At 40.5% G+C, this 26,665-nt stretch overlaps 2 protein-coding genes across 2 annotated transcripts in view; both read left to right on the forward strand.

Annotated features, from left to right (window-relative positions):
• LOC106012835 overlaps positions 1–502 on the forward strand; it is a gene marked incomplete in the record, with an annotated part of 4,774 nt that extends 4,272 nt beyond the window's left edge. Inside the window, 1 exon segment of the mRNA XM_013086959.2 lies at positions 264–502. Coding sequence (XP_012942413.1) covers positions 264–388 — 125 coding nt within the window.
• A 3,077-nt stretch (positions 503–3,579) lies between these two features.
• Positions 3,580–26,665, forward strand: part of LOC101856858 (DNA polymerase theta) — a 34,549-nt gene continuing 11,463 nt past the window's right edge. Inside the window, exons 1-17 of the mRNA XM_013086873.1 lie at positions 3,580–3,651; positions 8,150–8,421; positions 8,668–9,892; positions 10,646–10,792; positions 11,693–11,847; positions 12,248–12,404; positions 12,790–12,886; positions 13,366–13,763; positions 14,314–14,451; positions 15,129–15,341; positions 15,846–15,988; positions 16,394–16,574; positions 17,415–17,566; positions 19,764–19,994; positions 20,929–21,022; positions 21,707–21,950; positions 22,537–25,820. Of these exons, the coding sequence (XP_012942327.1) occupies positions 8,200–8,421; positions 8,668–9,892; positions 10,646–10,792; positions 11,693–11,847; positions 12,248–12,404; positions 12,790–12,886; positions 13,366–13,763; positions 14,314–14,451; positions 15,129–15,341; positions 15,846–15,988; positions 16,394–16,574; positions 17,415–17,566; positions 19,764–19,994; positions 20,929–21,022; positions 21,707–21,950; positions 22,537–25,820 (7,081 nt within the window). The 5' untranslated portion in view covers positions 3,580–3,651; positions 8,150–8,199. The remainder of the gene's footprint in view (positions 3,652–8,149; positions 8,422–8,667; positions 9,893–10,645; positions 10,793–11,692; positions 11,848–12,247; positions 12,405–12,789; positions 12,887–13,365; positions 13,764–14,313; positions 14,452–15,128; positions 15,342–15,845; positions 15,989–16,393; positions 16,575–17,414; positions 17,567–19,763; positions 19,995–20,928; positions 21,023–21,706; positions 21,951–22,536; positions 25,821–26,665) is intronic.

A 26,665-nucleotide genomic window follows, 5' to 3' on the forward strand; every position in this document is an offset into this window, starting at 1 on the left:
AGAGAGAGAGAGAGAGAGAGAGAGAGAGAGAGAGAGAGAGAGAGAGAGAGAAGTTGCTCTAAATCGCCGTACGAAACCTATGAAGTTGTGGCCTAACCGGCTCCAGGGCTAACCATAATATTTTGTTATCTGGCGTCACTACGCCAATATGAAGACTGTTAATTACGACAGATAGTATATGATAATATTATGTGTTTTTATAATCTGATTACAGTGTTTGATACTGTGGCAACTTTTAAGTTACCTTCTGAATTCTGTTGCAGACTACAAACGCGCCAAAAACTTAGCTGAGATGATGGGTCTGAAACTGGACTACGCCACGTACATGAAAATCCGAGACAGTCATGATCTTGAGGCTGGTGGGGGCTTTAACCCTATGGGGATGTAGGACGTCTGGCCGGGGTCGAAGATGGACCAAAGTGATCATGATCATGACTTGTGTATATTATGTCTTTAAAAAAAATCGTATTTGTGGGGATTCTTAAATAAAATTCAAAGATTATCTTGTTTTGTTTGTTCATTTCTATTTCTAAAAAGAAACTCTTGTCGGTTGTGATTTGTGTCTCAATACACTTTTGGTAATTCTTGTGGTTACAGAGGGGATTCACACATACACTTTCCTCTACTTATAGTGCGGTCAAAAATTTGTGGTGCAGCTTATTCCTCAAATATCTCTTTAACGGGTGAATCAATGTCATTCATACTTTGCATAGCAGTTTGTATCAATTTGTCTTAACTAAATCATATTTTTCCAGAACAATTAGGGCTAGATTAAAAAAACTTTTCTTCATAAATTTATATAAAATACTTGAAACCTCTGTCACACGTGAAATGGTATAGGCTAGTTCACAGCTTTTCCCGCTTCTCACACACATTTTGATTACGCATATGGCCTACGTCACAGCTCTTTACGACAATATTTACTTGCAAAACTTGTTACAAGAAATTATTTTTATAGTGAACACATTTTTTGCACTAATGGCTCTCAAAACATGCGTTCAATAAGCATAATGTCCGGATTAGAAAAACATGACGGACTTGCTAAAGCAATATTGCCCCAGCTGTAAACATTTGAAATCTGTTGAAACCACCCACCTGGATTTTTTATTAGTATTTATTAAGGAATTTTCTAGAATGCAGCTTGCAGGTGTTTACAAAAATGTTGATCTGTTAAGACAAATTGATACAAGTCACTGTGTAAAAATTGGAGAACCTAGATCTATGTTTGACAGTTGATGAGATATTGACAATAAGTCGCACCACGAAGTTTTGACCGCACTATAGCAGTTATGCACTATCATTGACTATAGTCTAGATCTAGTAGTAGTACAATCAAAGAGTCTGTAGTTAGCAATGCACCTATATGTGGTGTGGTGTGGTGTGGTGTGGTGTGGTGTGGTGTGGTGTGGTGTGGTGTGGTGTGGTGTGGTGTGATGTGGTGTGGTGTGGTGTGGTGTGGTGCGCTGTGGGGCAGTGTGGGCGACGCGGTGCGGTGCGGTGCGGTGCGGTGCGGTGCGGTGCGGTGCGATGCTGTGCCGTGCGGTCTGATGGGGTGTGGTGAGGTGTGGTGTGTAAAATAAGATATATCGCATGGTGTGGTAAATGGTATGATTGATTGATATGGTATGGTAAGATAATATTATATAATACGATGAGGTATGGTGCAATTGGGTATGGTGTGTTAATAATTTACGGCAAATTTTGGTGTGATGGGATATGGTGTGGTATTTTATCGTAAAATCGGGTGCCTGTTGCGGATGGAATCGGGTCGGATCGGGTCGATCGCCCGACTTGTCACCTGAAAACAAACGCGTTTGTTTTTGAGGCAACGCGAGTGGGACGATCAGTTTGTGCCACGATAGCCTCTTTGCGCCCTCAATCTGGCGAGCAAACCGACCAGACCCGAACGTGCCAATGGGCACCAGGTATAAAACAAATTGTGATGGGGGTATGGTGGGTATTTTGCAGAGAGATTAAGAAGTTAAGGAAGGGCATGGTGTTATGGTAAGGATTTACCACCCTTTTCGACACTTTACTGAGTACTGCGGTAAAAGAGGACAGAAAAAGTAAAGTAATAAGTATTGAACAGGTCGGGTTTTACATCTCTAACTGGACAGAGCTCTGTAGATAAACAAAAACTGGAAACTTTGTAAACAACAAAAGTTATCGCATGCGCCATTGTGTTTTCGAACAATTAGGACTGTTTGCATCGCAGACGCAATTCAACTGCTTCATAGCCGACTTAACAAGAGACAACAGGACGTGGCTAGCTTATTTTCTTTAGCGTCACATCTTATATCTTTCTCGTTCGTTTTTGCTTAAATGACGTTTTACTAGTTTTAGATATCAGTTTAGTTGAAGTAGAAGGTTTACCGCGCCAGGGAGGCATGCAGCAAAGTCCCGCTCGCCCGATTGAGCACGGTCGAAGATACTGGAATTATTTTTTTTTATGCCTTGACCATGGTCTACCAAAGATTCTCTACTTAGAGAATATTTAGCTCTACTGCGATCTAGCCGTACTAACCTATCGACGGTAAGGACAGCGCGCCGGTTGTGTACAGTTGCGGCGTTGAGGTACGATTGCTTCATTTTGCGGTGTCTTTACAAAAAAAATAGATAAATAAACAAATAAATAAATACATAAATGAATAAATAAATAAATAAATAAATAAATAAATGAAATTAAAAATTGCGGTCGTTGAGGTTATGATTGTCAACACAAATGACTAGACCGGACTAATACCCCCCCCCCCCCCCCTCCCCGTTAAATTACAACCACCGAAAACATTTTTTTGGTGGTATATATGACCAAAGACAGTTCCAAGTCTGTATGTTTACCGAAACCACAAACATCGCGGTACAGACCTTTAACTAAACCAGCTGCCAGACCAGACATCAAGGGGTAAACCGTCAACTAAACCAGAAACTTCTTGACAGACCTTCAACTAAACCGGCACCAATTTACTTTTGTCTCTGTCGGAGTGTATGATGCGGATATTGGAGGGCGCCAGTGGTAGGTGTTTTATTCCTGTCCATCTGTTGTCGTTGTTATCTTTGCTGGCACTAAATTAATCGTTTTCACGTCGACGTGCCTTTCTTTACTCAAACTCAAACTCTGTTTGAGCTCAGCTTCAACATTATAGCCTACTACTTTTCTATTAGTCACGTAACTTCGTGCTGATTGCTGATTGCTGATGGTCCAAAGTCCTGGTGACAGGCGTGTGTATTTAGGCTAGTGTTCTTGTAACCGTCAACCGGGAAAAAAAAAAGAAACTATCACAAAAAAAAGAAATCGGACCACATTCAAATTCAGACTTAAGATGCTTCGTGTTAGTATTTGGAACAAACTGCGCTGAAGTAGTGGTGTTAAAGAAATGCAGCTCTATATCCCGTAGATCTTCTCCGAGTAAGCTTTATAAGGAAAGGTAGGCCTACCAGAGCTGCTCTTGCATCAGTCTAGACTGACACAGTAAACATATTTCTGCTACACCGTAGGACGTTTGTGCCATTCTGGCATGGAAGGAAAATAACAAGTACCTGGCAATAGAACCGCGAGCCTTCGAAAAATAAATAGCCTTGCCTAACAAGACAAATATAACAATCAACGCACTACAACACACTCCATGAAAGGAACCGGCCGCAAATCATCATGTAGGCTTTGTAGAAATTTGATTATATTTTATACTAGTGCCTTTCTAAAATAGATCTAGATCTAGATTAGATCTAGACTCTAGATATATTTGGTAAATTTTTACTATGCCCCCACACACAGATGCATTGATTTGTTTTGAGGGGAGGACTTCCGTAACGAGCGACACTACTATGAGACAGAGCAGAATTGAGGGCTTGGGGTAGGGGTAGGGATAGGGGTAAGGGTAGGGGTAGGGTTAGGTCTAGGCCTCTTCTTTATTGTGTTTGATGGGGTGGTCGCTCGTTACGGAAGTCCTTCCGATTTGAGGGCTAAACTAAACTGCCATAATTTTGAAAGTGGCTATTCTCACCCGCCCGGAAGTTCTCGCAAGATCTACTCCTCCCCTCTTCTCTCTCTCTCTCTGTCTCTTTCTGAATACTGTCTATCGGTGTGGACGATCAAATTGACCAAAACAAAGTTAAAAAATGATGTTAAAACACAAAAGTAAATTAATTTGGTTGTCTACAAAGATGCTACGGCTATTTAACTTTTCGAATCGAGCCGAACTACGTGGGTCGCCATTTTGTTTTGTTCTCTCTCTCACTCTCTCTCTCTCCACTGCCCACAGACAAAATTGTACGCTTTTAGTAGGCTACAAGTACAGTTGTAATGGAACGTTTGTTCACAGCACAGAATTCTACAATTTTTCTCTTATCACAGTGTAAAATTCTGTGGTTTAGGGTGAACGCAAAATTTGTTGACACGCGCACCGGGTGAGAATAGCCACAAGACCCGCCTGCACTATTCTCACCCCGGGTGAGAATAGAGGTGGCCATAATTTTTGCTGTAGAACACTGTACTGTACGCATTCGTATGGCCACAAGAACCCTTGCAAATCAATATTGAATAGACGAGATCTAGATCTAGATCTAGATCTAGAAATCTATATCTAGATCTAGATCTTTATTGTTTTCAAGTTTAGTAGAGAATCTAGATTCTAGATCAAGATCTAGATCTAGCCTATATAGATATCAATCCTAATTGCCAAAACATCAAATCATTATGAAGTACAGCAGGGGGATGCCCCCCTGAAACCCTCCAGGAGATTCTTTTTAAATGGAAGTGGATATTTATACGGCAGGCAGTCGAAAAATCGGAAGTGATAATTCCACGGCACATAAATTCAGCCAATCAGAACATCCGGACTATAATTAAGAATCTCTTCCATACACATTATTATAGAGAGAAGATACCTGTACTGTATGTTTACTTTTAACAATGTTTATCCTTTGCTATCATTTTGAGCATTATGGACAATGATGAAATGTTTTGTGTGATTGTAACGAGAGTGAGAGATGCACAATTTATTTTGTGCAAGCAAAATGGAGAGAAGACTGGGTTTTTTTTTCAACAGTAGGGAGCCCATTTGCGGATGGGATCGGGTCGGGTAGGTATGATCACCCGACTCGTCGCATGGAAAACAAACATAATTCTTGCATTGATACACTTCAAGCAGAGCCTATGCCGTCGAAATATTAATTCCGATCTTTAGACTCAAGACGGCATGTATAGGTATCACTTCCGATGTTCAGACAGCATGCAGTGGAAATATCAACTACGATTTTCAGACGGCATGCCGTCGAAATATCGCTACCCTTTTTAGATCAGCTTCGTTTTAGGTCCCCCTGAAACACCCATATTGTTAAAATCAAGTAAAATATTACTGTACTATTTTTCAAACATCAATAAATTATAACTCAATAACTTGATCTAGATTTTCTAGAGTCATAGTCAAAGCATAAAATTAAAAACTGATGATATCGGTCGTCATTGTGAAAGTGAAAGTAACTTGAACTTGAAGTTTGATGGTAGTAGATCTAGATCGAGTAGTCTAAAACGACACTTAAAGTGTAAGCTAAGCAGCTGTAGTAGTAGTTGCCTACAGGAGGATTACAGTTACAGAGCGGAGGAATTCCATATAACGAGCCAGCACAGACTACTAACTAGTTCTTTCTATGAAATAGGTAAAAAATAAAAGTATCATCTGAGGGTAAATTTATGTGTCATGATGTGGTGGAATCATGCGCTCGTCAATTTTTGGGCATGTGGACTTAAATCATCTTAAAACTTGTTCAATTTTCTATCATTTTCATTTGATGAAAAAAAATACTCATCTTCTTAAGCAGAAGTCGAGATATTAGCGATTGAACGTTCCAGAGGCAAAGTTGTCGAGAAAATGTCTGCCGGAGCTGGGTGATTTTCATTTCTTCAGAGTCCTTGGAAACTGAAAATTTATGCTTTTTGTGCCTTAAATCAACATTTTTCAGCAAAATCTAGGCCTAAATGGACATATTTAAATTGAAAGATGTTTCAAGAGTTCAGCCAAAAACCAGACATTTCAATAAAAATTGCCAAACAGGCGGAAAAATGATGATACAGTGGAGTCCACTTATAACGAGTCCGGGAAAAACGAAAAGTCTGTCATAAAGACACTATTCTAAAACCCCGTTTTTTTCTCTTCTTTACCTTTGTAAATAAAATACTGCTATTGCGCTATCAGACAACCATGCGAGTCGGTTATAGCGGAATAATGTTGCTGCTGTGCGCAGTGCATAGGCCAATTATACATAAAATGTAAATCCTCGCTAGTTGAGAAACGTGATCTGGCGAAACAAAGAATGGGAGAGCCCATGTGTGTCAACAATGAAGGCAGGAGCGACTGAGTAGGGAGGGTGTGGCATGCGCAGACAAGCAGAACGCATCGCGTGATAGGCCAGCGTAAGCCTAGTTTAGATTATTAAGGCCTACCATGCCTCTCTCTTCTCCGATGTGGGGATGGAGAGGTCACAGTGCTGTTACGGATGGAGCGAATGTGAGACGTGCGCAAGCTGACAGAATGCACCACAGGGTGTGTAGGGGTGGGAGAAAACTCAGCGGGCGAGTTAGCCTTGAGCCTTTTCTTTCTGATCGCCAACGCCGAGCTGTCAGTCAACATCTTTAGTGCTAGAGAAAGAAACCTGATTCGATTTTTGATCAAATAAGACCTAGAGGTCTTGTTGGGCAAAATCATCCTCAGCGGAGATAGCAAAAAGAACTAAACAGCAAACTCATAGATTAGGCCTACTTTATTATTTCCCTTGAATTTATTACTGGATCTCTTATAGCGAAAATCCTGCTATATCGGACATTTTGCACCGGCACCCTCCCTCTCGTTATAACAGGATTCCACTGTATAATCTTTGATTTTCATTATTTTGACGAGCACCTGCCCATGATGCTTCACAATTTATGGTTAGGGTCAAAGCTAGGGTTAGGGTTTGGGGGGTGGTTAATAAGGCCAGGGTTAAGTTTAGGTCCCTTCTTTATTGTTGAGGTGGTCGCTCGTTATGGAATCTTTCCGTACAGAGTACGCCTTACGATATTAATTAGGCTACTCAGTCAAAAATAACTTAGTAAGGTCTAGAATCTCTCTAGATTTACCACCTTGGTCTAGTCTTGGACATCTAAATCAAAGACTCTAGAAAAATATGTATATATGTGAGGCAGCGTGGTGGAATCAGGCTCTTGTCAATTTTTGGGCATGTAGGGTTATTGGTGTCATCTTAAAGCTTGTTCACTTGTCTTTATTTCCATGAAAAAAATATCCAATCTTGAACACAAGTTGAAATATTTGATAATGAAAGAAATGGGGTCACCTGTTTTCATATAGGTAAAATTAGTGGGAAAATGGCCACCAAAGATTAGTTATTTCCTTAGCTTAAGAGTCCGTGGTAACTGAAAATTTACATTTTTTGTGCCTTTAATCAATGTTTTTAAGAAAAATCCACACAGAAATGAGTTCTTTAATGGGCATGAAAGGTGTTGAGCCAAACACAAAAAATTGATAAAAACTCACAAACTTGCGGAAAAATGAAAGTTTCTTCACTTTGATTATTTTGACGAGAGCATGATTCCACCACGCTGCCTCACATATTTTATTTTCATATTTAGTTGATTTGTTTGATAAACAATTCCTAGATGAAAGGCTCTTGCAGGGGTGAGGCCTTCAAACACCGAACTGCATTCAAGATGCAGGCTTCATCAACTTCCATCATGTGGTACATTCAAACCTGCTCTAATGACAACAATCTGTACAAATGATCATCTCCCCCTTCCCCTCTTGTGTTTAAAAAAAAATATAATGACAATGTCTGGGGGGACCACCTATAATCTGAGATGACTACACTTTTTTTTTCCCTCAATAGTGGGTGTTTGTCTTGGAAAGGCTTGACTGTATTATCAGCTGAAGAATTCTCTGGGAATTCTTGGTTTAATAAAGACTTGTAAAATTATAGGGCAATTTATTGACATAGTAAAATTAGTTCAAATCACAATGTTAATCAGTAGAGAAAAGGTACGAAGTAAAGAGGCTCATTCTAAATTTCACCTTTATTGCAATAACATTTTGTATGTTTTAACTTCTGTCATAATTCTTTTCCTCAATTGTAGTAACTTTGAATGTATTTCTTTTGTTTTCAGGTATTTGACTGTGGAACCTGGTGAATGAATGCACTCTTGTAGTGAGTGTTATGCAAAGACTAAATCACACCTGGCGGCAGCAAAAACCGCTTGTCCATAATGTTCAGAGTGATGAGAAGGACTCTGCTCTACGGACGGGTATTCAGCATCGTAACCAGGGCAAACGTCGTTTGGGAAGATTTGCGATATCATCAGCACCTGTCATTGTTAAAACTGCTAACCACAAGATTCCCTCTCCTGTTGGCTCCAGCAGTAATACACATGCATCCGCAGTAAGCTGTTTACTTTAACTAAAAAATTGATCAAATGTCTACCAATGGGCAGCATTTTGTGCTGCACTGAGTCAGTTGATGCATCTTGACTTTAGCTCAACGTAATATTGTTACACATACTTTGACTGTGTCGTTGTAATATCTTCTGCTGCTGTAAAAATTGCTTAAAGTATTGTTTGTTTCCATAGAAATGACATTTTGTACACTAATCTGTATTATGTATTTTTGTACTTGATATCTGAACAGGAACCCCAGCAAGTTGTCAGTGAAAATGGTGAGCAAGGAGACATTCCACCATCTTTCTTGTCATCTTTCTCTGCCTCGATGGATAGTGACTTTCTCAAGGCTGTGGAGAAGATGGAAGCTGCAATGGATGACGAAGTGGGTGCCAATAAAATTGATGATGGTTCATGTCTCAGTACACTCAACAGGACCTCTCCAGAAGATGATCTGGATAACAAAAGGGATACATGTACCAATAAATTTATAGAAAGAACAGCCAACAAAAGTGTACATCCAACTGTTGAATTGAAGGGTGGAGGAAAAAGAAAACTGCTGAAAGATTCAACCTCATCTATTTATCAAAATAAAATGGAATTGTTGAAGCATGGAGAAGCAAAAGCAAGTTTTAGTCCATCATGCAGTCCTCTAGACAAAAAGCCAAGGCGTAGAACCAGAAATCCAACTACTGTTAGTGAAAAAGGAAACTTATGTCAAAGTATAACGCACAATACAGTTGCTGCTCACAACCTACCGGCCTCTTCAGGAAAGACCTGTGGATTGGATGATAGTATTGACTGTTCAGAAATTAGCTTTTCTCCTTTACTATCCACACCTGGGAACTTGTCCAATATAAGTATTGATGATACTTCTCCTCTTGAGACGCCAAAGTCGAGGAGGAATTTATCTGCACTTTCTTGGAAAAAACTTGTAATTGAAGAAAAACATCACAAAGAAAATTCACAGGCTAAAAAATCATCCTCAAGACTAAATAAGTCCTCAAAAGGTTCTTCTACAAAGGCCACACTTAAAAAGAGGCGGAGTCCCAGTCAGATCTTCTCCTCGGATCTTGCTATAACCAAGAGAGATCAGAAAGTACTCGAAGTTGGGCAAAACTCTGAGGAAAAAAGTTTGTTGATGAAAACTGGTGGAGAAATAAAATCCGCAGCATCACAAAAACCAAGGAAATCTCCTCGGAGTTCAGGAGAAATCAGCAAATTGAACAAAAGGGTTGACTTGAAGCTAAGAAATAAATCCAAGATTGATGGAGGAAAAGAAAATTTTGATCATATGGCTGTGCTCAGTGAAAGTGAAAATGTCATCAGGGTTGGAGCTAGTGTAGGAGGTAAATCAGAACTCTTAAACACTCTCAGTACTTTGAACTCTGACTTCAGTCATGCCAGAGAGCCTGGAAAGCAACAGAATTTGGGAAATGAGGCATCACCTACTTCAGCTAACGCGTCCACCAGTGGTAAGTCAACCTGTTTGTTCTCTTTGTTCTCTTTGTGTTTCAATGTTGTTTTCTAACATTTCTAGTCAGGGAGAAAGGCGAGCATTTTGATAAGCAAAAGATTGCTGTGTGTAGAACTGTTTTGCCTTGAATGCCACTAGAATTTGTTATGTTACTGCTGCTGTACCATCAGTTTTGTCTCTTCTTTCATGTTGAATGTAGAGCATCTAAAAAAGCCTTGTTTATTCGTAGAAATGGAGTAGAAAGAACCCTCTTTTCCACTTTGAGAAGCAAAAAGCTATTCATTCAGATCACTTTGTTTTGATGTTGTTCTCAAATTTAGTCCTTAAAATTCCTTTGACTGACGCTGTCTCACGTTTATTGTAAGTAGTTATTTTCTTTTTGTGTTTTTGTTTGACTAAGCTTGTGTGGGTTACAATCTAATTTTGTTCTTACTTATGTCATCTTCACCTGGTTTCTTCCCGCGCCTTTGCTAGGGTTGTTGATGGATGCTGTGGTATGGTCTACTCCATCTCCTTTTTTGTAGGTGATTTGAGGGTGCTACTGGTAGGTTCCACTCTTTCCTTTCTGTCTGTTTTGCTTGATCCGGCACTGAATGGCAAATATTGTATTGATATGTTTTTCTTATCTCTTAATCCAAACTTCAACTCCCTTCTTTTCAGTGTTACTTAAAATGTTGTCTTAATATGCTCCTTGGGGAAATGGGGCTATCGTCCACTTCTGCTCAACACAGTAACCACATCCCTTCTACAGTTCGAGCCAATGCAAGTCTGACAGAGGACAAGAGACAGCTGAGCTCATGGGGCCTGCCAGAACCTGTGCTGGAGGCATACCGAGGTCAAGGGGTCACCGTTATGTTTGAGTGGCAGGCAGAGTGTTTGCTCACTGGGAATGCTCTAGGTGAGTTGGCTGACATGTTGTGGTGTTGTATGACATGACCAGCATGTGCAGTTCAGTGGTAGGCTCTTCACTGTTGCATGCAGGAGATGTGATGTGAATTTGAGTCCCAAATGGGGAAGTTAAATTTTGAGTGTCTGTTCTTTTTCTGGTATGTTGTAGGATTCCACTTATCTGGGTTGACCCTGAAAAGTGGGTGGATGCAGCCGGCCCCCTTAATGATCTAAATTGTGCTGATGGGGGGGTTAAACATGTAAAAATCTTTATTGTATGACATGTGCAAGGCATCACTGTTGATGTTAAAACATGTGGTACATGGGCCATTTTTCTTATGGATGAGGATTTGTTGGTGCTCTTGTATGGTTTACTCTGTACTGATTTCTGTGCTACCATTGTCCTCTAAGCTATTCTTAGTGGACTGTGGATGTTATTTATCTGACTCTTCATATACTCTACTCAGCAATGGCCACTTTTTAAATGTATTTTAGATTTTGGAAGTTTCAGACATCCCAGAGTTTTTGTTTCTTAATAACATTTTTTTTCTTGATTATATTTTTCCATGAAGGATTTTTTAAAACCATTTCTAGCAAACAAGAAAACTTTTGGAAATAATTTTAGAACCTCATATGGCAAGCACCCGGTGCTGGAGTGTATTACCTACCTAGCCTGAAATCTAAGACTAATGTGAAAAATTATATTACCTTTCTTTGTGTGTTCTGCAGTTTTGTCCACAATTCTTTTTCTTACTTGATGTGATGGATAGTGTTGTTTAAATGATTTTGACTGTTAAAGAGTTCGGTGTTTTCTCAGACATTTTTTTGGCTACATTTCCTCACTGATGTTTTAAAATTTTGGGAATAAATCATAATTACAAAGCCTTTTCACCTTCTAATGGTTCCTCAGAAGGGGGTAACCTAATCTACTCGGCTCCGACTAGCGCTGGCAAAACTCTAGTAGCGGAGCTCCTGATGCTGAAGCGAGTTGTGGAAACCAAGAAAAAAGCATTGATTATCCTCCCCTTTGTGTCCGTTGCTCGAGAGAAAATGTACTCCCTGCAGGTAATGTTACTTTTAAAATCTTCCTGTTTGCAGATTGTATCGATGGGGGCGTAAGCATCTATTAGATTAAAAAACACGCTAATCAAAATGACGCAAGTTTCTGAGATAAAATAGTTATTTCCTTAAAGCGTAAACTTTTAATTTTTACCCCTTCTTCTATACTTTAAACAGTAGACTTACCTTTCATTTTTCCTTGTGGATATTTTCATTTTTAGAAATTGCTTCTGATAACGTTCATTTCAAGCAAAATTAAATATCATTATCTGACTGCTATTACTTGTCATATGATATTTACATTTCCAGCAAGGTGACTGTCACTGTGATTAACTGCACAACACTTTATATAACTATCATAATGTTCTGTTGGAAGTTGTATTTCTTTTGTCTTTTTTCTGTTCAGAGCCTGTTTCAGGATGCAGGTATCAAGGTTGGTGGCTACATGGGCAGCTACTCTCCAGCTGGTGGATTGTCCAATGTGGACATTGCTGTCTGCACCATTGAGAAGGGCAACGGTTTAATCAACAGGCTCATGGGGGAGAGTAAACTAAACGATCTTGGTGCGTAGTGTTTTTATCGGTAAAATGATCCTTCTTGTTGTAGTACATTCTATAAATATGTTTTTGCACCATAAAAATGAAGTTGCACGAAACATTAGAACATATCTTTGTCATAAAAATTAATTTTTCTCAATATAGATAAAGTGATTTCTAAATACTCTAAGACCTTCTTTTTTGTGTCATAAAAATAGTTGTACAAAGTACTATTTGAACTTCTCTTTTGTTCGATAAAAATGAAGCAAAACAAAGTGCTATGAGAACTTCTCTTTTACCCACCCAGTAAAAATGAATTTGTTTCTTAGAACTTCTCTTTTACTCAATGAGAATAAAGGAGTACAAGATCCCATTAAAAGTGACTGTGATGTATTTCAATGTATGCCTGCAGGTGCTGTGGTGGTGGATGAGCTTCACATGGTGGGAGACGCACACAGAGGTTACCTACTGGAGCTTTTGCTAACCAAACTGGCCTTTGTCACTCGGCAGTGAGTGTGTGTGTGTGTGCTTGTGTGCGCGCGCATGTGTGTGTGTGTGCATGTGTGTAAATGCATGTGTATGAGGAGGACTTATTGCAGGAGAAAGGAGAATGAGAAAAAAATGAATGGCAGGTGAGGGGGGGGGGGGGTATTTGGGAATGACTAATGGTTGGGATTTTTGTTTGGGGGGTGGGATCGAGTCAGTAAAGAATGGTTTAGGGGTGGGTTGTAGGGAGAATAGGGCCTAGGAGAGGGCAGAGGTATATAGGAAGGAGGGGATGAGGGGGCTCTGTCTCTTTTCTTATTGTGTGAGGAGGGGGACTGAGGGATAGGATATGTAGGAGAAATTTGTTGTGTTGTTTGATATTTTTTTCATTTGTTTATAGTTAGTAATACTAAAATTCCCGCGAATATGTTTATGTATATTTAAATAATACAGCTAAAAGTCCCATGAACACACATACATCCTGTCATTTCTTTTTTATCAGGACCGATGAGGTTTCACAAGGCAGTCACATACAGATCATCGGGATGAGCGCAACGCTACCCAACCTCCCTCTCCTGGCGAAATGGCTGAACGCGTCGCTGTACCACACAGACTTCCGCCCCATCCCGCTCAGCGAGCACATCAAAGTGGACAACAAAATCTTGGACAGCTGGCTGGTCGTCCAGCGAGAGATCCCGCCAGCTCTGGTGTTTCCGGACGATGCAGACCATGTCTTGTCTCTGTGTCTGGAGACGGTGTTGGGCAATCACGGCGTCCTGGTGTTCTGCCCCACCAAAAACTGGTGCGAGAAGCTGTGCGAGTTTGTGGCTCGCAATTTTTACAGCCTTACACATAATGTAGCCGGGCGACCAGAGGCTGATGAGCAGAGGAAGGACGGTGGTGAGTCTGTGGAGGAGGTGGGAGATGGGGGGCAGGGATGGAAGTGAAAAGGAGGGGTGTAGTATTGAAAGTCCTGAAACCTCCATTTTGTTGTTGTAACTTGTAATGCTCTGTCTTGTGCTTATTTAAGTTTTTTAGTGTATAAATTTGGGGATATTCTGTAAAGTAAAATGAAGCCAGGATGTCCTTAACTGACTTTCTGTTTCTGTTTTCCTCCAAATGCTACATGCATTTGATTGACACAACTTAGATAATTTAGAAGGCATGCTTTGACTCTGCCTGACAGGGCCAACCTGTGCTGACTGTGGTTAATGGAATACAGCATCCTTTCAGAAAGACTGTCAATTTTTCAGTATGGAAAAGGGGATAGGGATGGTTGGTGATTGCTTCTGGTGATGCTGTTTCTTTCTTTTCTCTCTGTTTCTTCTCAATGTTGTATTCCCCCCTCCTCACACACACACACACACACACACGTAAACACTCTCAAGTTTCCTTGGACCATCTTTTTGTTCTCGTCCTTCTTTTTAATCAACACAAACAAAATTCCCAGAGCCAGCTGATGGTGCAAAGCTCACCCTGGACAGAGCCGGGCTGAAGGAGACAGTGGAGCAGCTCCGTCGTACGCCTGTGGGTGTGGACCCCATGCTGGGCCGATGTGTTCTCAATGGAGTGGCCTATCATCATGCCGGTAGAGTTTTCTTTTTTTCTTTCTAGACTCTGAATGTTTCTTTTTATACTGTGAAGATGAAAAGAGCTCTGTTTTGTTTCTGTGAATAAGTGCTGTTTGTTGCTTACCCTGTTATATTGTATTGCGTTTTGCTTTGTAGATTCGTTATTAAGAATCTCCTGGAGTATTAAAGGGTAATGGAAAAAAAGGGTTAGATTTTTAAAAAGGATTACCCATTTAGATTTGTGTTTCTGTGTTAACCTCAAGGAAGATATGTTCTTGTCTATTCTTATACCTCAAACGTAATTGAAACTTGAGGGAGATTACTGGGCTGTTTTTCAGCAACATTTATTAAAATTCTTATGTACAGTCGAAATTGTCTAAGGTGGTGGTCACCCATTGTTGAGGAGAAAAGTGGTTGTCTTGGACAGGTGGATTTCTTGGACTGTCATTACAATGTAAAAAAAATGTAAGGAGGAAAGTGGGAAGTGGTAGTTTGTACCAGTGATTTTTTTGGACAGGTAGGCATTAGAGCAGATTCAGACTGTATATGTGAAACAGTACAGGAAGTTTCTTTTAATTTGATCGGAAAAAAATTTATTTCATTTTTGTAATTCAGTCGCTGAGCACAGTAAGTTAATTTAATCTTATAGTAAAAATTTATTTCATTTTTCCCCTCCCATCACTGCTATCAAAAGGACTTACTTTTGATGAACGTGACATCATCGAAGGTGCTTTTCGACAAGGCCACCTGAAGGTTTTGATTGCCACATCCACCTTGTCCTCTGGAGTGAACTTACCGGCTCGTCGAGTCATCATTCGGACACCGATCTTTCATGGAGCTGTCCTGGATATCTTGACCTACAAGCAAATGTCTGGTCGGGCTGGCAGGAAAGGAGTTGATGTTGAAGGTAAGGCTTGTTGTCATGTAGGAATATTCTGTTTTAAGAGGGCAGATGAAGGGCGCCACTCGTACGTCCTGCTTCTTTTTCCGCGTTCTGTTTTTTTTTTTGGTGTTAATCTGTCGTACTTTTTTCTTTGCAGAAAATGACTGTTGTTATGGCATTGTGTTCCTCTTTTCTCTTTTCTCTTATTATTTCATTTTATCAAATTAAAAAATTTATTGTTTGTTTCATTTGTTGATATTTACTTCTCTTAATAGAGGTCACAATTTTTTGTTCTCTTGCAGGGATCAAATTAATTGAGCACCCTTCCCTAGAAGAAAATGTGGACTGAATTTACTGCTCATCCCTACTCAATGGTGTAATGGCTAGTATTGTAGCGTGTTAGTAAAATTATGATGGATGTATTAATTGGTGTGGCACAATATATGTTAAGACAAGTTTTAACCCTGTTATTTTCCTACGCAGATAAATGAAGTTGTCTTTTTTTTTTTCTATCTTCATGACCATCAGGGGAGAGTGTCCTGATTTGCAAGCCGGCTGAGAAGCTGAAAGGTCAAAAGTTACTGACCTCCGACCTGTCTCCTGTTGTCAGTTGTCTTCACTTTGACCCTGAGGATGGTTTGAGCTCTCGGTTAAAGAGAGCTATTTTAGAGGTAATTTTGGACTCAGGGCTTGTATTTGTTGCAATGATGTGTCGTCCCTCAAATCCCATGAAAAGTGGTTCTTTGCTGAAAATTTGTCATAACCGCATGAGAACAAGAAAGTAAAATGCTACATCTGCATGTATTTAAATTCTTCTCTAGTATATGAATTCTGTGTTGCTCTATACAAAGTTATCCTGAACAGAATTTCCCTGCGAGAAGTGATAGTGAAATGTCTGCTTTAAAAAATGTTTGTGTGAATGGTTGGAGGGCACCACTGCATGGTTGGTTTTATTTTTTTTTCTGCCCCTTGATTGTTTCCGTCTGTCATACTTTTCCTCCATACTTACTGACTTTCAGTGTCAGTGTGTTTCCCTTTCTAAACTCAAACAAACAAAACCAAATTTGTGTGTCCAGGTTGTGGTGAGTGGCGTTGCGGCCAGCCCTGAGGCGGTGATGGACTACGTCAGATGTACCCTTCTCTCCGCCTCTATGTCCACTCAGGAGACGGAGGACCAGAGCTCGGCTCTGCTGGAGAGTTGTGTCCAGTTTCTGCAGGAGAATGAGTTTGTCAGTGTGCAGGTTGTGGAGGGTGCGGGTAAGCTGGAGCTGAAGCTCTTTGGATTTTGTCTGTTGGGGTTTGGTGTTTCTGTCGTTATTGTCAGTAAAGCAATGAGTTGTTGTTGTTGTTATTGTTGTCAAAAAGCAATGAGTTCTGGTTGCTGTCCATAAAGTAATGAGCCGTGGTTGCTGTCAGTAAAGAAATGAGTTGTTGTTGCAGTTGTCAGTAAAAGAATGAGTTGTGGTTGCTTTTTTCAGTAAAGGAGCGAGGTGTGGTTGCCGTTGTCAGTAAAGGACGGAGTTGCTGTTGTTGTTGTCAGTGAAGAAATGAGTTGTGGTTGCTTTTGTCAGTAAAGGAATGAGTTGTGGTTGCTTTTGTCAGTAAAGGAATGAGTCGTGGTTGCTTTTGTCAGCGAAGAAATGAGTTGTGGTTGCTTTTGTCAGTAAAGGAATGAGGGGTGTTTGTTTTTGTCTGTCCACCAAAGAGTTGTTATTGTTGCTGCCGTCAGTCCGCCAATCAGTTGCTGTTGATGTTGGTTGTCGTTTTTGCTGGTGTCAGTCTGTTGATGAGTTGTTGTAACAAACAACCCCCCCCCCCCCCCAACTGTTTTGGTAGATTCAAGGTGTGTTTTTTTAGACTGCTGTGTTGTTTTGTGAGGTGCATGTGTGGTGTTTTATCTCCATGCAAGGAGGGGAGCTTTGATGCTGTTGAGTGCCTGGTAGTGGCAAAGGGGGCCAAGATTTGTATCAGTAGGATTTAAAGTCTGTTTATGAGCATCACTAGTATCAATATTGGTATTATTGTCAGTATTCCTCTTATTCTTGTTCTTATAATTATTGATTTAATTTTTCAACTGAATATATTGTTTTTCTTCAGATGGGCCGGTGCAAAAGTTCCTTCCAACACAGCTTGGTTCAGCTATTCTGGCCTCCTCTTTGTCCCCCGATGAAGGTTTGCTGGTGTTTGCTGAGCTGCAGAAAGCCCGGAGATGCTTTGTCCTCGACACGGAGCTTCACATTATATATTTGGTCAGTGATCTCTTTCCTTGCCGGTTTTGTTTAGCAGCTTTTTTGTCTCGTACCGAGTATTCTCAGTGTCTTGTTTCCCCCCAGAAGAGGGGTCATCTATCATCCTTGTCTCTCCTTTTCTTTGCATGTTACTCTCTAGTAAAAACTCTAATCTTTGGCACTTATATGAATTAATTGTATTGCAAGTGCTGTAAAACTCTTACTAAGTGGGTGGTTGGCGAGTGCTCTGGTATGGTTTGCTCCTTCTTTCCTATCAAACATCTATTGTCCTGATCTCCACTTCTTCTCTTTTATGTTCGATACTCTCTTGTAACACCTCTAATCTTCTGGTGCTCATATGACCTTATGCAGTTGCAAGCGCCGTACCGTAAAACCTCTACTATAACAAAACTCTTACTAAAACTAAACAGAAGAGGGAAGCTTTGAAGTCATCGAGAGCTGGGCACTGATAAAGAAGTAGTAGTTGAAACCTGTTTATTGCTATCGGTATTAATTTTATTTATGATATTGTTATTAATTTTATTGGGACATCTCAGAAAAGTATCTTCTGGTCTAAATTGCCTTGAACTGCACTACTTGCTGATCAGGTTCAGGAAAAGAATGTCAGCTTTTACCTGTTAACATGTGCTGGAGAAATGCTGACTTTTAGACAATACACATGCATAAGTAGGATTTGAAATATTATTATATTTATTATTACTATCAGTGTCATTATCATCATATTATTAGTAGTACAGAAGTCTCCGCCTAAGATCCCACCGCTTACGATCCCGGTTCGCTTAAGATCCCGCTGATTTAAGAAAACAGAATTTTTACTATACAAAAGTCACCCCTAAGATCCCGCTCTGATTCACTCTGAAGGTCTACATTCGGCTAAGATCCCGCATTTCAGATCATAATTTGCGGGAAAAAACTGCGGGCGGGACAGCCGATCAACCAAGAGTGAAAATTTGAGATCAATAAACTGTCCGTCGCATCAAAGATCAGCTACTATCGTGAATGTGATCACATACACATTGTAAAACTCGATGAAGCGATACAATGTTTGCCCCAGACGGGATCACACCGGGGTGTGAACTGACCGAAACGTTTGTTTTCCCCGAACATCTCACTCACACCTGAGCTATCCTCCTAAACTTACATCACTCGCTGGATGGGTAGGGCCTACACGTTCGCTCCTGGCGGGATCACATTGAACTGTGAACTCTTCCCTGACCATTGGAGAAGTTGTTTCTACTCCCGAATTTGCGAGACAGACTGAATTTTAATTGATGTATTCACAACGTAATGGTGTGTAACGACAAAGGCGGTTGGGGGAGATGGAAAGCTATAAATTTTCGACAGGTAAGGGGGAGGGGAGTGGCAACTTGATAAGCGTAGATCTTGAGCCTCATGATAGGATAATAAGTGAAAATGGCACGCCTCATCCCACTATGCTCTGTGATAGGTCATCAAGGTTAACAACTCTTTGCTCGCCATATGTTATAAACCCACCAAGCGGTCACGTCAGTTCATTCAGTGGAGGGAGACCATTTTACCGATTGTAAGCCTTAACATGGGTCACCATAGATTCTTCCCTGGGTTCGTCGGTTAAGATCCCGGTTCGCCTAAGATCCCGCTTTCCTTGCTCCCGAGCACCAGGATCTTAGGCGGAGACTACTGTATTAGCATTATAACTATCATTGCCTGTGACGATGTGTTCAGGAACTGCTAGAGCATCTTTTTTAATGTTCTGATTCTGATCTCAAACTGACTTTGGTGATCATGGTTTGCCACTCTTTTTTTCTGCTTGGATACTCTTTAAAAAATTATATTATCCTGTCTTTTTCCTGTCACCTGTCTGTTCCACTTCTTTAAGTAAGTTATTTGTAGACTATCTTTACCTAATTTCTGTGGGTGGTTGGTGGGTGCTCTGGTGTGGTTTGCTTCTTCTTTCCTATGAAACATCTATCGTCCTTATCTTCCCTTCTTCTTTTTTATGTTTGTTACTCTCTTGTAACACCTCTAATCTTCTGGCGCTCATATGACCTTATGCAGTTGCGAGCGCTGAAAAATCTCTACTAAAACTAAAAGCTACCTAATTTCTGTTGTTTTCTATTTTGGGCAAGGATCGATGCTTTTATGTTGATTCAAATATCCTAGGAAATGCATTGGCTTCTTTTTATTTTTGTAAGTACTGTCATTCTATTTTCTCCAGGTAACCCCTGTCTACACGACCGATGTGTCCACGACCTTGGACTGGTACCACTATTACTCTCTGTGGGAGTCCTTGACCCCCGCTGACCGCCGAGTAGCCGAGCTGGTAGGCGTGACCGAGTCGTTCATCGCACGAGCCATCAGGGGCAGGGTTGGGCAGAAGACGGAGAGTCAGAGGAAAGCTCTGGCTGTGCATCGGAGATTTTACACTGCTCTCATTTTGAATTCTCTGGTTAGCGATTAATATTTTGCCATAGCCTTGTTTCTATTATTTGATATCTTGATTTCTTTTATATCTTGATGTTATTCAGGTAATACACTGGTCTCATTTTCAAATTCTTCGTAAGCAGTTATTCTTTTGCAATAATATTGTTTCTTTTACTTGAGATTACTTACTTTGCTGTGTAATATTCACCAGTGTCTATGGTGTAATGGTTAGGTGCTTCGCTGTTGTGCTCTGGAGATGTGAGTTGGATTCATGAGTGGAGAGGCATTTTATTGAGTATCTCGGTCTTTTTGGAGAGCTGATGTTGTGTCCCTCTCAGCCGGGGTTGGTCCTTACAAGCAGGGTCAGAGGCCCTCCTCATGAATGATTTAAATTGTGTTGATAGTTATGTGAAAAAAAAAAGCCACATTCAAAAAGAAAAAAGTTTGGGTTCATTTTGTGATGTTCAGTGGAAAGTCATTCCCCTGCCTCCCTTTTTTTAAAATACAAGATTTGATACAGTTTGAATCTTGAATTTTCTAACATTGCTTGATCATGTGAACATTTTTGTAAAATAAATGCTTGCTCCTTGGTCTAATTAAGGTGAAATCAGTTAAACAATTTTTTCAATTCCAGAAATGAGCTTGTTACTGGGTTTTTTAATCTCTTACATGACAGGTTATCTTCGCCCTTATGCATGATTTTCAAATTAAAAAAAAAAAAAGTTTAAATTCCAGTATTGGCAAGAAATCTTTCTCATTCTTAGTAGCATCCCTGTTTGACCCATGATTTAAGGGAGGTGTAAAATTTGGACTGAATTTATTCCAATTGTAATTTTCAAGTAAATTTTCTCTTGCTTGAAAATTTTACTTAGACAGCTGTATGAAAAAATGTGCGAATCTTCAATATGGTTTTGTCAGTGAGGATCGTGTAGTTAAAAAAATGTCATTATTATCCGCAGATTCAGGAGACTCCCCTGATGGAAGTTGCAGAAAAGTTCAGTTGCAGCAAAGGCCAGCTTCAGTCACTGCAGCAGTCTGCCGCAACATATGCTGGTGAGCTATACCAGCTTTGATGGTTTTTTTCTTCCCTTTTACCAGAAATTTCAGAAGTGTTCCAGAAAAATACTTTCCCGAGACTTTATGACACTCAATGCCCCTTGTGAATGTTTTTTTTCTTCAGTGTTTACAAAGGTCTGAAAGTCTTACTTGCTCGAGATAGCTTCCCACAATTATTTTGTTGATAGCTTTACGACCATTGTTTTTTTGTTTTTTTGATGAATCAGATCTAAATTACAACAGAGAAATATGGCTGTCTGTCTAATGCTGACTGTTTTAGTATTTAGAAATTTGGTTAAATAAAAGAGACTTTCTCAGAACTAAATATTGTATCATATTTTTGCCTATAAATATTGACAAAATTTTATGCCAATTAAAGTTTCAACCTTTTTAAAGATTTTTACAGAATTCTTTTTTTCAGTTTTGGCGCCAAATTTTTCTCTTGCTAAATTAATCGATAGCCTGATCAGTTACCCTACTTGTGAAAAAAGCAAAGTGAAACTGAATAGTTTTTTAAAATAAATTAGAATTCAAATTTTGCAAGAAAGCTTTTTAAAATGATTACACTTACAAAATGCCTTTTTATCTTGAAACTGCTGTGAATAAGAAAAAGGTGTTTTGTCCGCATACAGCATTGTACTAATTTTTGTTCTGAACGTTTCACATAAATGTGCTGACCAGGTATGGTGACTGTGTTCTGTGGACGTCTGGGCTGGCACCACTTGGAGCTCCTCCTGTCCAGGTTCCAGCCTCGTCTGTCGTGCGGTGTGCAGCAGGAGCTGGTTGACCTAGTGCGCGTCTCAGCGCTGAACGCAACCAGCGCCCGCATGCTGTACAACGCAGGGTACCACACCGTCGCAGATCTCGCTCGGGCAGAGGACCTTGACATTGAAGATACACTGAAGAAAGCTGTGCCTTTCCAGAGGTATTAATCGAAATGTTTTCTCCACCAAAGTGTCTTTTCCAGATTTTTTTCTTATTCCTTTCCCTCTAGCATGAAATGATCATTTATATTCTTGTGATCCTCATATGCCACTTCACAGAGATGACCTAGGGAGACTTTAAAAAACGGAGGAGCTATTAAAAAAAACAACCCCAAAATGTCTGTGATCATGAGTCGTGTGGCCAGATATGTCAAAGAATGTAAGAATTGATAATGCAGTTTTGAGTGTTCTTGTATGCTGTTGTAGGCATGTATGTGTATTAGTGCATATTTATGGCATATGTGGTTGTATGTGTGCTTTAGAGAGTGCACACGTGGGCCTGTATGTCCAAATGAGGCATTTTCCTTTTTGGTATCAATGTAAAGCCACTCAGAGGCCACATGATGGAATCTGGGTACTGTAGAAATGTGTTTTACTTATTGGTACAGTTATTTTTATGATATTATTATTGATATTGTTATTTTTCTTATGCTATTGAAAATTGATAGTCATCATTTTTATCTTTATTCTCATTATTATTATTATTATTATTATTATTATTTTCATTCTGTTTGTTCACTGTTTCAGTGAGAAGCGACAAGATGGAGAGACAGACTGGGAGCTACAGGAGCGGCGACGAGCGCGGTGTATTTGGCTGACCGGCAGGAAGGGGGTCACAGAGCTGGAGGCCGCCCAGGCTATCATAAATGAGGCCAAGGCCATTGTGCAGGGTGACCTAGGGGTCAAGGACATTGACTGGGCTCAAAAGGTTGAGGATAAGGATGGTGTTGAGATGAGTGATGAGGATTTGTCGGAGAGAAATGTTGATGGTCTGAAAGAGAATGATGGCGAAGATGTTACTATGGATGGAGAGAGTGCAGGGGCCAGGGAGGACCAGGACAGTGGCGTGACGAGTCGTGATGACAAGAGAGTCGGGAAAAGTTTTGAAGATGACTCTATCGAAGCTCCAGTTTTGGAACATGGTGGACTGAAAAATGGTAGAGTTCAATGTGACGTCCATGTGTCTACTGGGAGGAGAGAACTGACACAGAGGGATAACCAGAATCCTGTTGATAATGAGTTTCGTAAAACAGAAAGATCGGACTGTGTACAAACTCGTTCTCCTCCAGTCCTGTTAAAAGAAAAAGAAAAATTTATTGGGCAAGATATGATGAAAGATGTAGTGAGGGAGAGTGGAAGGAAACAGAGACAAAAGCATGGGAGTGGTGGAGAAGGTGACGTCAGTCCACGTCTGCAGGTAAGCCACAATTTAAATATGACAAGACGAACTCAGCGGCGAAGGTCAGACAAGCGTCGGAGTCTTGAAAGGTCATTCTTTGGTCAAGTTGTGGTGAGCCCACCCCCTGGTGTTGTGACAAAGACGCCACCATCATCGTCAGGCCCTACAGAACCCCAGAACTGTCAAGGCAGGACATTTAAAGAATCAGAGAACAGGGAAAGGAAAACAAGAAACCTGACAGATATAACTGTACTTGAGACTAAAGCAGTGGAAGGTAATTCAGTTACTGGTAATAGATTGGCGTCTGAAAGAGATGCCTCTATTGTATTGAGTGATCAAAACAGAGAACAGAGAGGAAATATAAGTGTTGACTGTGATGCTGAAAATTCGTTTGCTATTAATAGCTCCATCTGTAACGATGAATCAGCTTTCAACGATAGCTTTGTTCTGGACACTCAGACAGTTGAGCTCATCAACAGAGGATGTACTGCCGCAAACACACAAAAAAGTCAGCGGACTAGCAACCGTGGTGGTGGAAGTTCTGAGCCGCAAGAGGTGTTGGCTAAGAGCATGTCGTCTCCAAGTCAAATGAATGACGTAAACGAAAAGACCAATTATCTCCATGACGATCTGAAGAAGTCTTCTGGGAATTATAATGGTGTTGCTTGTGATGGGAAGGTTAATGATCTGGATACAGGGGACTGTATTACTCCATGCAGACAGAGTCATGACAACAGTGATGCTGTATTGTCTGAACCTCTCTTCAACTCTGATGAACGACTTAGTACACAGGCTCACAAAGTGAGCACGAACCCTCCAGAACCTTTCTCTTCCATCCTTTGTGACATTGAGCAGGATGATGGAGTGAAGAAATTAGTGGTTGATTGTGGTGAAGAAAGCCACCGTCGGAGTGCTGGTGATGACAGTACGAGTGGTTGCAGCTCCCTGATTGCGGCAAGTAACTACGAGAGACTGGAACAGTTTGATGAAGGTTTGATGGATGGCTCGTCTTTGGGTGAAGAAGATTTTGGTAGGTCACATTTTGATCAAAATCTTAATTTAGATGAAGCTCTGACATCATCTGCAGGACTTGACCAAACTGGTGTCATTGAAGAAGATGATGCTATTGAGAAAACTAATAACAAAGATAATGCAGGTATTCATGGTAAAACAAGGGTTTCTCCGTTCACTTCAGATTTGCAGGAGAATGAAGAACTTTTGCTAGCGGCTCTCGGGGACTCTTTCTCTGAGTCACTAACAGCAGCCGGCATAGATCCCGGTGTGTCTCCAGTGCTTGGCAAACTTTGCTCAGGTTTGGTCACAAAAGATGCTGGTATTTCTGTGCCGACAAACTCTACTCCCAACATTCCTGAGAGAGCGAGGAGACTGGTGGGTAAAACGCTCACACAGACGCAGAAACGCATGCGTGAACTGACGCAAAAACTGACTCAAGAAGCCCCTAAATTGGAGGATGATAAAAAGCCACATTTCTCTGGCACATCTGTCATGGTGAACGCAAATAAAAAACAAGGAATTTTAGAGAAAAAAGAGTGTTATGCCACTGCTGGCTATTATTTGGCTAAAGGTCCTGGTCCTATCAAAAGTAAAGGAACATTTCAGAGTCATGGTTTGGAAGAAGGTGACTCTACAAGAAATGGAAAGTTGTTATCAACAAATGGTTCTAAGACTACCCAAAGTTCTGCTTCTCATGGAAATGTTCCTGTAAATTCTGACGAGTGTTTTCCAGACTCCTTCAGTTCGTCCTTGATGGACAAGCTTATGAGAGAGTGTGAAACTTTACCACAGTCCTCTTGCAGAGATAAGTCTCAGAATTTGAGGACAAATAAGATCCATCTCCTTGGAGAGAGACCACAAGGGACAGAACAAAGTGATGTAGTTGCTGCTGCTAGTAGTAAACCTTCGTCCAACAATTCCTCACGCAACGATGGAAGTGACTGTGTCCCCCCGACACCTCCGGAAGAAACATCTAGTTTTGCTTCTCCCCTCAAGATGGCTGCTAACTCTCCACTTCGGGTCAAGGACTCTGGTAGAAAAATGACCTCCCCTTTTGTAAAGTTAATGTCAAAGGGAAAGAATGGGGAAAATTCTGGTCAAAGTGCAAAAAAAGTTGACAGTGCAGTCGTAATACAGAACCAAAGGGAGAAATTCACTGTCTTGAAAGACAAAAAGTGTAAAAAATCTTTACAAACAGGTTTAATTGAAAAAGTTGCTGAAGTTACTGGTAAAGTCACAGACAATCACCTGCTTGAAGGCTTAGAGGACAATTCTTCCATTGGGACAAGGACCTTGCACAAAGCCATTTCTTCTGTTGCGGACTATTCCGGAGAAGGAATAGAAGTCATGTCTGATGAGGAAATGACATCATTGCATGGTGATGAGGAGGAGGAGGAAGGAATGGATGGGCTCGGTCAGTCGCTGGTCGCGTCTCAGCTGCTGACTCAGCAGTCTTTCACCATCATGGATGTGTGTGCGGACCAGCGTTTGTTTGACTCGTTCCTGGCTGAGTGGAGAGCTCAGCCGTGCTACAGCCTTGCTGTTGCTTGTGAGAGGAAGCCCTCAGCCAAGAAGGGCACTCGATCTGCTTCAGGAATTGGCAGCAAGTTCATGAAAAGTGAGTAACTTGCATACAGAAAGGGTGGTATTTTGCTTTTTTTTTGTGAAAGTGGACTCAAGCTCATGAATTATAATTAGCAACTTTGGAAATAAATTGTCAAAAATAAGGTGCTGCACAGTGGTAACCAGCAGTGAGGTGTTTGTAGAATTATGTATATTTTCTGAGTTCAGTTAATGTGATATTTTCTTCAATTTTTTAAAATTCTATTTTAATTTTAGTCCCTGCCCCCCCCCCCCCCCCCCCCCCCCCCCCACCCCCCCAGGACAGCACTACTGACTGAAGCGTCTTTAGGCCATTCCCAAAGGGGTGTTATTAACATATTCTTAGGCACAGCAGAATTGTAAATGGGCTGATTAATCAATGTCATGCTCATACTGTGCCGGAACAACATAGGGGGAACTGCTACTTTTTTTTCCCTCATACTTTCTATCGTCATTTTTCCTCTACTTCCTTTGTATGTTTGTCAGTCTCTTGTGAACTGCTATTTCCGGGGTGCCTTGATAGTCGAAGCAGACTTTGTGCTGTTGAGGCTAGAGAGATGAGCAGAGTCAGCCTGATTCTCCGTTTGAACTTCTCTGTTGACATTTCCTTAGCGCTCATATGACCTTATGCAGTTGCAAGCACCGTAAAACCTTACTGAAACTTTTAAAAAAACCTTGCAAAGGTGGTGATTTATCCTATTTTTTATTTTCATATTTTATAAAGATGGTATTTTATTGTTTAATATATTTGAACTCAACAAAAGCGATATTTTATCCTGTATTTTTCCCCCTTAGTAAAAGCATTATTGTATTGTCTTTTATTTTTACCTCAATTAAAGTACCGTTGAATTTTATTTCATT

This window comes from Aplysia californica, unplaced genomic scaffold (genome assembly GCF_000002075.1).
Source record: "Aplysia californica isolate F4 #8 unplaced genomic scaffold, AplCal3.0 scaffold00019, whole genome shotgun sequence".
Lineage (NCBI taxonomy): Eukaryota > Metazoa > Mollusca > Gastropoda > Aplysiida > Aplysiidae > Aplysia > Aplysia californica.